General features: G+C 56.9%; 1 protein-coding gene across 10 annotated transcripts in view; it reads right to left on the bottom strand.

Moving 5' to 3' along the window:
- The window catches only part of CAMK2B (calcium/calmodulin dependent protein kinase II beta), an 88,645-nt gene that overhangs the window by 36,082 nt on the left and 40,366 nt on the right, over positions 1-12,197 (bottom strand). For all 10 annotated transcript variants that reach the window (XM_068972868.1, XM_068972876.1, XM_068972870.1 and 7 more), the window contains exon 3: positions 2,972-3,031. In XM_068972868.1, coding sequence (XP_068828969.1) covers positions 2,972-3,031 — 60 coding nt within the window. The remainder of the gene's footprint in view (positions 1-2,971; positions 3,032-12,197) is intronic.

The following is a 12,197-nucleotide window of genomic DNA, read 5'->3' as shown; positions in this document are numbered from 1 at the left end:
CTCACTCCTGATGGGGACCATTTTAAAAGGCTGTAGATGGTTCTGCCTACCATGGGCTCTGTTTATTCTGTCACCCACAGCTCCAGGGGCAGGGAGGGAAGCTTGGGACACGCTCACCTGCTGAGCTGCAACCTCTCAGGGTGGCCACAGCCCACCACTGAGGTGAGAGTGAAGGAAGCCTTGCCCTCGGCTAAGTCTCCACTCCAGGCACCCGCCAGCAGTAGGAAATACGCACTGAATAGAAACTCCAGAGAGCCCAGGTGGAGGCGGCCAACCTCCCGGACAGTCGGGTACAACATGGACATGTGTATGGATGGTACAATCCACACTGAGGCCTTGGAGCTCACGTCCATCCTGGATACCCTGGCCTGCTTCCTGGGGAACCACATGGTGCAGTGGGGCTGCCCAGTCCCCACAGTGTACCCACACAGGGCACTGCCAAGGCAGCTCGCACCTGTCTCCTCTGCTCAGGTGCCTGCTTGTCTGTGAATGGAAACTAAAGCCCCGAGAGCGGTGAGGGGCTCTGCCTGTGGGCTGCTCCCTGGGGGCCTGACTCTGGGTACCCGCTCCTAACCGGACAGCCCAGCCAGCAGCCAGGAGACACTGTGTGCTACCGTGTTGGTTATGAGAGGCATTCCCATCCTCTGATGAGCCTCCTTTAAGAGGAGAGCTGGGCTCCTTCCAACAAACAGAAAAAGGCAAGGTGACGGCATCACCCCTTCCAAACCAAACCATCAAAAGGCATGGTGCTTCTTCTAGAAGTTAAACACAGAAGCACCATATGGTCTAGCCATTCCACTGCAAGGTTTACCCCCAGAGGACTGAAAGCAGAGATCCAGAAAGAGACTTGTACACCCATGTTCATGGCATCATTAGTCACAATAGCCAACAGGCAGAAAAAGGCCGGGTGTCCACTGACGGAGGAATGGATAAACACAATGTGAAACATACACACAGTGGAATATTATTCAGCTTTAAAAAGGAAGGAAACTCTGACACCTACTACGGCAAGGATGAGGCTTGAGGACACCAGGCTGAGTAAAATAAGCCGGTCCCCGAAAGACAAACATGGTTTGGTCCACTGATGAGGTTCCTAGGGTGTCAAATTCATAGAGACAGAAGGCAGAATGGTGGGTGGTGGGGCCTGGGGGTGCGGGTGGGGGTCAGTGTTAACGGATGCAGAGTTTCCACTGGTGATGATGAAAAACGTTTTGAGTACAGATAAGGGCGATGGTTACATAACATGTGAACATACTTAACGCCACAGAACTGTACACTTAAAAAGAGTTAAACTGATAAATATTGTTCTGTATATTTTAACACAATTGGGGGGCACGGTCTTCCTTGTTCTCCTTCCCTCTCCATCTCTGTCTCAGTCTTTATTTCTTTTTCTTTCTTTCTCCGTCTCTCTATGTGTCTCTCTGTTTCCCTCTGGCTCTGTCTCTGCTTCTCTGTCTTTTTCTCTCTGTGTGTCTCTCTCACTTTCTGTCACCCTCTCTGTCTGTCTGTCTCTGGAGCCCTGAGCACGGCTGGCTCAGAGCCAGGCCACCTGCCCAGCTGCCCCAGGCCCCCAGACTCAAGAGAATCCTACCCTGCTGCTGCTGCTGTCTTAAACGTCATAATAAGTATTGAACAAAAGCATTGATCCCATAAAATGTGTGGCAGCCTCAATCACTCAGCTGAACTGCTCTTGAATCCACAGACACAGAGAAAATCAGTGTCTGTTGGTTGAGTTACGGGGTAATTTGTTGTGAAGCCTGGATCACTGACACATGTGTGAAACACACCCAGTCCATGAACAAGAAGACTGGGGCTCAGAGCAGTTCAGTGATTGCTACGGCTTCTCTGGCGGGGAAGGCAGGGCCCGAATCCAGGTCTCTGAGCTCCAAACCTCTGAACACCACCTGGGAAACGAGGGCCCTCACAGCTTATGCCCTGCTTCCCAAGGGAGCCTTCTCAGTTCTTCCCAGGGTCCCTCCGGGCCCTCCCTGCAACCGAGGCCCTGGTCTGGGAGTGGCCTGGACACGGCTGCTCAGCACAGCCTGGCGCCCCTTGAAACAGAGTCCTGGGCACCATTCCGGTGCACCTGAGTCAAACATGAGTGAGAGGGCCCAGGAATCTACCCTGACAAGTTCCCTGGGTGCCTCTGAGGCCACAGGCCCACCGTCCCCTCTGTGTCTCCTGGCTACCTCCCAGTGTGGGCAAGGTCTGGGTCCTGGGCTCCTCAGAAGTCCCTATAGGGATAAGTGAAGAAGGACAGGCAGCTGTGCTGTGGGGTCAAGGGGCCCCTCACAGCTGAGGCGGGTGGGCAGAGGCTGACAGGCCCCAGGAAATCTGCACCGACTTCCGGGGTCTGGGGTCTCAGCAGCTCCTGTGACTGTGTCTGGGCTGAGTCCATACTCAGTCTGGAGGTTGCAGAAAGAAGGGGCCTACCGCAGGCAGGGCAGCACACTCCCTGAGGCCAACACGTGGGCTCCGGGGACCGCGGGCCCCCAGGGCAGCTGATCCCCACCCCAGATGGCAGTTCCAAGAGCCCTGGGCTGGGGGAGAGCAGAGGTCCTCCAGAATCAGACCTCGGTCCTCAGACCTCAGAGCTCAGGCTAGGGCTGGGCCAGTCTTTGACTGGTCTTTGGTTTCCAAACTTTTTTCTCTGTAATCAGGTCATCACATTGCTTTTCTGAAGCGCCAGAATGTTAGGCTCCTGTGTGTTATCACCAGAATCTTGGCACAGAGTTACAGAGTGGTGGGCAGGGACCCATCCAGAAGGAACCCGGCCTTGACCTCCCCCAGGGGGCTGCCCCAAAGTCTGTGCAGGAATCCCTCTGGGTCAAAAGGAGGAGATGTTTCCAGGGGCCTGAGGGTGGGAAACTTCAATGGAGAAGGAAAGGGACGCATTCAGGGTCCTCCTGCTGTCTGTAATGGGAGAGCTGGGACCCCCTCCCCACCTCCCACCCCGCCGCGGGCCGCTCACCAATGTTGGAATGCTTCAGGAGACGGCAGATTCGAGCCTCTCTCTCCAGCTTCTGGTGATCTGGGGAGAGAAAGGGACACAGCATCACCTTGTGACCCTGAAGCCAGTGGCGCCCTGGAGCCCCTCGACGGCATGCGGGACGGGCGACCAACCACGGGACTCACGGCGGGGGACGTGGGCAACACTTCCTGCAATGTCTACCCGGCTGACCACCACCTGCCCAGGGGACACGTCAGGTTGGGCCCCCTACCCACGCCCGGACCCCCAGCTGGCAGCGCTGGTGCTGGAAGAGGCTGCCCAGGGCCTGGAGTGAGAGGCCCGTGGGAGGCATAGTTGGTGCTCACTCGGGGCCAAAAGTTTCCCCCACGTGATGCAGGAAGAAAAAATGCCAGCTGTCAGCAACAGAACTGACAGCACCAATTTAATCCTTTCCTTATCTGTCCTAATTCTGTTCTCTGTGGAGCTTTCTGCTGAGGCCTAGTTTGTTCATCAGAGGCAGCCGTGGGCTGGCAGAGCAGCGCTGTCGGCCGACTGGGGGCGTCTGACCAGTGTGCGGGGTCAGCCTGGGGCCAGGCCTTCCTCTGGAGGGACATCTGGGGAAGGGATGTGTGACCTGACAAACCCGCCCCTCAACCCCACGCACAAACCTACAAAACACAGGCCTGGATTTTGACAGGTCCTGGTGTCGATGCCAGGTCAGCAGGAAGAAGAGTCAAGGCCTCAGAGGACCTTCCACAGGATCTAAATGTTTACACAGGTAAGATGAGGCTCCCTAAAATTATGTTTTGGAGAGTGCTTTTGAAATTTATGAAACAAAGTGGTCATGGGTATGCAACACGATCCCCAGATTTTCAAAATGGGAGACTTCCGACAAGTCTTAAAAATTACCAAGCATTACTCAGAAAGCTTGAGAGAAATAAAAATTCCCTAAGTCATCAAAAAAAAAAAAAAAAGCCTCAGAAGGAAGTTGCCCCAGGCAAGACTGCTGCTGCTCCTGAAACTACCCCTCCTCACTCCAGCCCTGGGTGCCTCCTTCCACCCCCAGAAGCACAGAACCTCAATTCCTTGCCCCCAAGGGCTGAGAAACTTATCAGCCAGAAGTTTTATCTTTCAAACAAACAGAGGTGCCAGGAGGATTTTAAAAGCTGATGAGATTATAATGGCAAAAACCAGAAAAACACAAAAACCTATTTCCACTGACCAGAGAAGGCAGAAATAAATCACACAACAGAACACACCCATCCGTGTGCGTATCACCACAGTCTCCCAACGTGAGGTCAAGTGGAACAAGCCGCTCACAGAGGAAGGCCCAAACTGCACTTCATTCACTTCGAGGCCAGCAAGCAGGGCACTGGCACAGAGGTGTGGCTGGACGGCGAACAAAGGCAGGGGATCAGGAGGGAGGCTGCCCCGGGGTGGGATGTGACTGGAGAGGGGGTGTCCGGGGCCTGGAACACCTGCCCCCACCCCTGCTTGCCCTGGGCCCTTCACAGTGAGGGCTGAGGACAGTAATATACCCGAGAAGCCCACAGGATCACCTGATCACTAGGGAAGTCCCGACAGCCCCACTAGCGGGACACAGTTCATGGGCTAATCACGATATGTTCTCAGAAGCAGTAAAGCCACTGGCCAGGCCTCCTCAGACCTGCCCGCCCATCCCTGGCTCTGCTGGGAGGCGGGATAGACTGAGGGGATGGGGAAGACCCAGCCACCAAGTCTTCCTGCAGGAAGGGCGCCCCTGGCCCATTCTACAGTCAGCTCCCCCTGGGCTGCGTGATGGTGGTGGGCTGGGAGCCTCAGGAGAGCCCTGAACATGGACATACCCTGCAGACAGGCGCGTGCCCTTTCAGAGAGGGGAAAGTCATGCCTGCAGACAGAACATCTCCAGGAGATCCAGCAGGCTCTCCCTCCTCTCAGGATGGGCACTTAGCCCGCCCTGCACCCCCACTGCCGCCCCGGAAATGCTAACACCTCCCTGAGCTGCTCATCTGGCTCCCACCTATCTTTCCAGACCCCTTGTGACTGGGAGGGCTCTGGCAAAACCACAGGGCAGTGGGTGGGCCTTCGGGACAGACCCGTACGCCTCGCCTCACTCCATCTCCATCTTGCCCTCACCTCCATACCCAATGCAGCAAACGCTCCCCACGCTGCTGTGGGGTGGGCACGGCATCAGTAGACAAGATGCAGCCCAAGAGTCACCCACCATTCGGAAGGAGAAGTGGAAAACAGCTACAGAAGCACACAAGCGGCGTGGCTTCCACTTTCCCGCCTGTATGAAGCTCATAAACAGGCAGCGCCAAACATAACAGGGTGGGGGTCAGGGTCCCGTCTGCGAGCCTCACCCTAGAGGGGAGGGGAGTGGCTCCTGCAACAGCCAGGCGTAAGGAGGCCTGGAGGTGCAGGCTGGTGGGCTCGGGGCGTTGTTCTGTTCTTGCTTAGTGTTTTTTTTTTTCACCCTATCTGAAGACTTTTTCAAACTTCAAGCTGCAAGAATAGCACAAAGTGCTAATGGATGGGGCATTTCTGTATAATCTCTGTACTTCCTATGCATGTACTAACTTCCTCTGCAGCATGAGCAAGTAAGCCCCACACTTCATGTCCGCTCACCAGGTTAACAGCTCGGTGTGTGTTTTGTAAGAACAAGGACGTTCTCTTACGTAATTTCAATGCAGTTACCCTACTCACTAAATCCAATGCAGATACAATACTCAGTCCAACCTACAGTCCATATTCCAATTTTGTCCCTGTCCCCATAATGTCATAGCTCATTTCCTCCTGATGTGGATGGCTCATGAATAGCTCACCTACATGCAGACAGGGCTGGAGCAAGGCTGAGGTCAGAGAAAGCCCAGGACGGTAAGGTGATAAGAGCAGAGGTGGTCGTCTTTCCTGGAAAAATCGCCTGATTTAAATAAGTCATAAATAAGTCAGGAGAAAACTCATGTGGAGACCCATCTTTGGGAAGCAGATAATTTAAACAACTGTATTACTGAGTCTTATCACCAATGGCAGAGCCCCATCCAAAAAATCTTGCTCTACTCCTGAGTGTGTTTGGGGGATAAATGACTCGTTTAGGGCCAAGAAGGGGCACCAGGTTGCCCAGCCCAGGTGCAGATGTCTACCCCATGGCCACGCAGGTTATTGACCCTCTTGGCTGTCTCCCTTCCATGTCAGGCACAGCAGCACTTGACCAGAGAGCAGCTCTGAAACTCTGTATCACGACACATGTTCTAAGTTGGTCAAAGTCCAAGTGCGGCCATCTCATCAAGATCGTAACTGCTCTGCTCTGGGTGGCAGAATTATGAGTAAGTTTTATTCTTTATATTTTTCCCCCAACTTTGACAACAACCTTGTGTTACTTTTCTCACAGGGAAAAGTATTCTTTTGTTTTGTTTTGTTTAATTTGGTCCTGTCTACAGTAATCACAAAGTCAGTGGTTAAATATGATGAGAGTGTGTCATAAAAGCTGCTGAAATACTTGTCCTGAAATTGAAAATCTAAGCTGATATTCTGTGACCTTGGATGGGAATCAGAAACCATAGGAAGGGGCTGGAGGAGGAGGCTGTCCCTCTCGGGTCCAGTAGGCTGACCTCGGGCCAGGCATGTGGCCGTGGGAGGAAGAACCCAGCATCCCAGCTCTGCCCACATCCTCTGATTTGCTCTCAGATCTTCCCGACCCAGGAATCGAACTGGGGTCTCCTGCATTGCTTTACCAGCTGAGCTACCAGGGATGCCCCTCTACAAAGTCTCTGAATTTCAAAATTAACATAATAATAGACAACCATAGACATGGTTGGGGGAGTCAAATTTAACCCAGTCTGCTTCGCACAAGAAGTGCCTCCCACTGTCAGTGAGAACCTGGGAGGACACTCCACCTAACCCGTCCCCTGGTGGACAGGACATCTGATGGGCCAGAGACCCTGAGCAAGCTCTGTGGCTTCTCGGGGCTGCTGCACCTGCTCAGCCTGCTACCCACCTCCCTCCCGGAACTCTGGCCCCAGAGACCTGTCTGGACTCAGAAGACCACAGCAGTGACCACCGAGCAGGCCCATGGAGCAAACACGGTCAGAAGGTTGCCCACCCCAACCAGGACCCCTCAGCATGCTGGGCACCCCAGCCTGGTGCTCCCTCCTGAGGGAAGTCCAAGAGTCCTCTTGAGCAGCCAGGCCCTGCCATGCCCACTGCAGTGATGTCCTGGCTGGGCGGGCAGTGAGTGACCCCAAAAGGGGCCAACCAGCAACTTCCAGGGCTCTAGAGGTCATGGGGGCATTGAGCCCAGCCAAGAGACTCAAAAGGGCCCTCCCAGAGCTGTGGCCTGGTGCCCCTGAGGGTCTGGGTGTCCAGAGTTGCCCTGAGACCCAGACACCTGCTGCTTGGGACTCACTGCCATGTCAGCTAGTGTTTAGTTCCTAACATTGGTGTGTGGCTTGACACGTGTCCCACACCTGTGCAGCTTTGCATCCAAGGATGAGCGAGCCTTGAGAATCCACCCCACTGACACCCCTACACATCCTGCCCCCAGACAGTGTGGGGCCCCCTCCCCTGCATTGATCCCTTCATCTCCCCTCACGCACACTGCCTCTGGGGTCTCAGGGTAACCTCCGAAACAGGGTGTGGAAGAATGAGGGGCCAGGGAGTGAGGGCACAAGCCAAGCTCCCTCCAGCCTCCAGAAGCCCACCCTGTTGAAAGGAGGCCTCTCTGCCCTCCTCCCACCCACAGACTGAGCATGTCCCAGGAAGCCCGGGGACACCCATCCTAGGTCCCAAGGAGTAGAGCAGCAATACCATGAGCCCCAAGGACAGCAGGTAGGGGGTGGGAGGACTCACGGGGGATGCCAGAGGGGGGTTCTGGAGGAGTCTGCCATTCCTGGGGGTACAGCTTCAGTTCCCACAGCCCCTCTGATGTCATGCTCTAAAGGGGAACTCCTGAGTTCAGCCATCTTGTAAAAGCTCAGGCATCTTGTAAAAGCTCAGGCATCTTATGCATCCGCACCCATGGAAATCCACCTAAGTACCTGTGGGCTGGTAGCCAAAGATGACTGGTGTGGTGCGTCTGGGGCAACCTGACACACACACATGACATTTACACCTGCTCCCCAGAGTCAGCAGAGGCAGAAACAAGCTATTTATTTCTCCTGCCGAGAAACACTCCACTGATAAAACACAGCATTCTTTTATACCCCCAAGAAAGTGCTTATCCAACAAAACAAAAAGAACTTTAGTCAAAGACACCAGCTACATGGGACCTGTGATCAGCGGCTCCTGCACCCTAAGCTCCTGCCACAGCCCAGGAGGCTTCACCCCACAGCTCCGCAGCCTGTGTCCCTAGCAACAAGGGGCCTGGAAGCTTCTGAGTGATTCTACCTTGACCTTAGTGCCAGGCACACCCCGCATCCTGGAGGTCCCCAAGGTGGGTGGCCAGGGGACCCGGGAAGGGAGGTGGCACAGTGCAGTTCCCAGACCCTAAGAGGCCCCAGGAGGCGGGGAGAGGTCCAACTGGGGCTGCGCTGTAGCTGGCACCCACCGCCCACCATGAAGGAGACGGGCAGGGGGCCCCCAAGGAGCAGGAAGGGGCTGGCGCGGCCACACACAGCCATCGGGCCGCGGGCGCCACCTGGTGGTCTCAGCGTTAGCTGTTTCACTCTGATGCCCTGAAGAACGGCAGCGGGAGACTCAAAACAGCTCTGCACTATCCTAAACTCATCAGCGAGGCGGGCGCCCCCAGCCACAGACCCCCAGATGGGAGAACCCAGAGCTGAGTCAAGAACGAAGAGGAGGCTGCTGAGGGCGGGAGGGGAGATGCAGCCCTTGGAGGTGGGAGAGGATGCCTGCGCCCTGCGGGGTGGGGCACAGTCACGGCAGAGGAAACAGGCACCCAAAGAGCTGTGTCCCCAAGATCAGAACTGGACCCAAGGCCCGGTGACAGCTGCCATCCCAACCCCCCAGCCTCCACCTGCTCTCTGGCTGTGGGTGACTCACAGCAGAGTGGGGTGGGGGGTGAAAGGAGCCAGGAGAAGGGCGACAGGAGGGACGTGGGTGGGTGGCTGGCCCCTCGCCAGCTGCCAGGAGCAGCAGCAGTGCTGTGACCGGCAGAAGGACACCTGCGAGGTGCCGGGCAGGGGAGGAGGAAGGACAGGAGGCCCAGCCACCGGGAGGGGCTGCCACCCGCTTCCCCCGGCTCAGCCTGGGACAAGCGAGGAAGTCAGAAGTGAGGATGTTGTCATGCTGGACCGAACATGAAATCCTGCATGGAAGGTCCACACTGCCCAGCTCATGGAGGGGGCTCTGGGCTGCTCTCTCCTTCTGGGTGGCTACTGGACCCCTGGCCGGGGACAAGGAGGCTGGAACATGTCAGGGCACCGGCTAGAGGTCACGGGCCACTGTGGCTGCTGCCTAGGACACCTCACCAAACCTGGCAGCTACTGGACACTGAGCCAGCGGGAGTCCAAGCGTCATATCAGGGTCAAGCCCCAACCTGGGTTCACTCCTGCATGAAGTGTGGAACACCCGCCCCTTGTGGCTGAGGTCTCAGGGGAGAAGGGTGCCCACAGGGAAGGGGTGGACAGGGCCAGCTCTCAGGCTATGAGGTGTGGGAGTGTGTGTGTGGCCAGGCCCCAGGCAGCGACTTGTCTATAGAATCACCCGCCTGAACATGCAGTGCGGCCAGAGCAGGAAGACGCAGCTGTGGGGTGCCCAAGCAGGAGCGCCTGCCCTCGGCTGCCTTCCTGTCTTCACCTGAGCGGCTGTGACCGAATGCCAGGTGTCCTGCACCAGCCAGAGACAGAGCCAACCCTCCCCCAGATGGGGGGATGCCAGACACTGATACTGCCCATCTCCGGAGATTTAAGGAGAGCCATAGCCTTCAGGGGGTGGCAGGTAGCTCCCACATCCTATCCTGTGTCCAGCTGTTGGCTCCACAGGCTGGGTGCTGCCCAGGCTCCATTTCCTCCAGGCTGGTGGGCTCACACCAACATCATCAAGCTTGGGCATGGGAGGCTCACTTATGGGCCAGACTCAAGTGACCACGGGGATACTGGGCACAGGGCCCTAAATAGGGCCAAGCTTTGCGCTCCGAGTCTGTTTCCCATGTGTGAAAAGAGTTAGGGAGTGTGTCCAGAGAGAGGCCACCGAAGAGAGGAAACCCCCACTGCTGGCCCCTGCCCCAGAAGCTAGCCCCTCCCCGCAGCCCGCCCTGCAGAGCTGGGCACCTGGCCTGTCACCCTCCCTGCCTTTCCTGCTTCCCTCCTCCAGCCTCTTTCCAAGGCAACACTCAGGCCCCCAGCAGTTGGCTCCCCTCTCCTCTCCAGGCGCTTCTATTCTTCCAAAGGGAGGTGGGAGTCCATGGCTGTGCATGAGAACAAGGACCCGTTGTGCCCCAGGTGCCCCGCCCCACTGGGCCCTGGGATTCCTCATTCAGGGTGCCCTCCTCTCCTTCCCACCTGTCTCTAGCGCCTACACCATCGGATGGCACAGAGAGCTTTCTAGAGTCTTTGCAGGCTCATGGACGTCCACATCCATTTCATTTAGGCTCATGTTAATGACTACCCAGTATCAAAGTCCTTAACTCACGTTTTCCCAAAGTTGTGAGGGTCCAGCGGGACACAGCACGGGAACACAGGCAGGCAGCTCTTATGGTTCCAAGCTGCTGGGTCGGAATCTGACAGAATACCCTGGACATTCAGAGCAGCCAATGGAGTCCACAGCAGAAACTCTGGCACCCTCCACGGTGCCCTCAGCCTGGGCACTTTGTGCCACCACCTATAGGATCCTCTGGGTCCCAGGAAGGGGGTGGGCAGGCCTGGGGGTGGGTGCACCAGGGCAGTCATAGGCCAGTTCAAGAGTAAGCACCAGCATCTGCCGGTCTGAGCCCACTGCTGGTTTCGCCTGGAGGGAAAGGGAGCCTGGGCCGCGCCTACCCTGCAAAGCCAACAGCTGGACACAGAACAGGACATGGAAGCTTCCCCCTCCCCCCGGAGGCTAGAGCTCTCCTCAAACCTCCCGAGATGGACAGCGTCGGCATCTGCCCTCCCCCGACCCAGCAGAGGGGTGGCTCTGTCTCTGGCTGGTGCAGGACCCCTGGCATTTGGTCACAACTACTCGGACCAGCAACGGTGATGCTGGAGGCTCCGACCTCGGCTTCATCCCCTTTCTAGGCACAGGATGGAAGGCTGCAGAGGACAGGTCTTTCAGGAAGGACATCACCAGGCCAGGGCCTCGGGGGCTGTTGCCTCCTGACAGGGCTCCCAGGCCTGGGACGTATGGGACAAACCAGCCCGACTCCAGGGGCAGCGCAGTGTCCTGCAACAGGGCCTGACCATCCCATCACTGTCACTGGATACAAGCTGGTTCAGGGGGAGGATGAAGTTCGCAGGTGAGCACAGTATGAGACCCTGGTGGTTCCTCCACTACAGGGCACAGGAGTGCCTCAGGACCACTGCAACTAGCGCTTGCTGTTTACGGACCAGCTCTTGGGCTCTTCACAGGCCTGCAGAACTGCCAAGGGCCCTCGGCTGTTATTAACATCGCTCCCAACTTTCCGACAGGGCCCAGGAAGGCTGGAGGGTGGGGGGATGGGGCTGGGCCACTACCCAGGGGGACTGGTCCAGAGGCCTCACCCTTCCCACCAGGCTTCTGCTGAAGGCTGGCTGACATGCGTGAGCCCAGCCTGCTCACCCAGGGAGCGCCTAGGGTCCTGGGGGCATCTCATCCTGCTCTGCATCCAGCACAGGAGGCCCCAGGGAAGTCCAGTCTTGCTGCAGCCCCTGGTGGCACCGGCAGGGCCATGAGGATGAAAAGAACAGCTGCCACTGTAGCTTCTTGTAGCAGATTTTGTTTCTAAAAGGCAACCAGCAATTATCACACCAGCATCGCCTGGCAGCCACACGGCCCAGCAAGGGCACCTGTGTGCGTTCTGCAGCTGCCACTGTCTCTTTGCAACAAAGAAAGGGCTCTCGAGGGGCAGGAACAAGCTGCCAGGTGCCTGGGAGCTCGGCCGGCATCCTGCGGCTCCCCACCCCACTGTACTGAGACCTCTGAGCCGGCCATGTGGTCCTCAGAGCCCTCACTCCATGGTCCCTCTGGTCTGGCCTTTCAGCAGCTCTTCCAGGGAGCTGAGGCGCCCTCTTCAGGCTCAAAGCCAACATTACCCAGCATGTTACCACTGCAGAAAGACGTGGCATCTCATGATTGAGGCCCGTGTGATGCACTGCCCTGAAGTCTGGTGAAA

Source organism: Capricornis sumatraensis, chromosome 5 (assembly GCF_032405125.1).
Source record: "Capricornis sumatraensis isolate serow.1 chromosome 5, serow.2, whole genome shotgun sequence".
NCBI lineage: Eukaryota > Metazoa > Chordata > Mammalia > Artiodactyla > Bovidae > Capricornis > Capricornis sumatraensis.
This window is presented reverse-complemented; position numbering and strand designations above follow the sequence as displayed.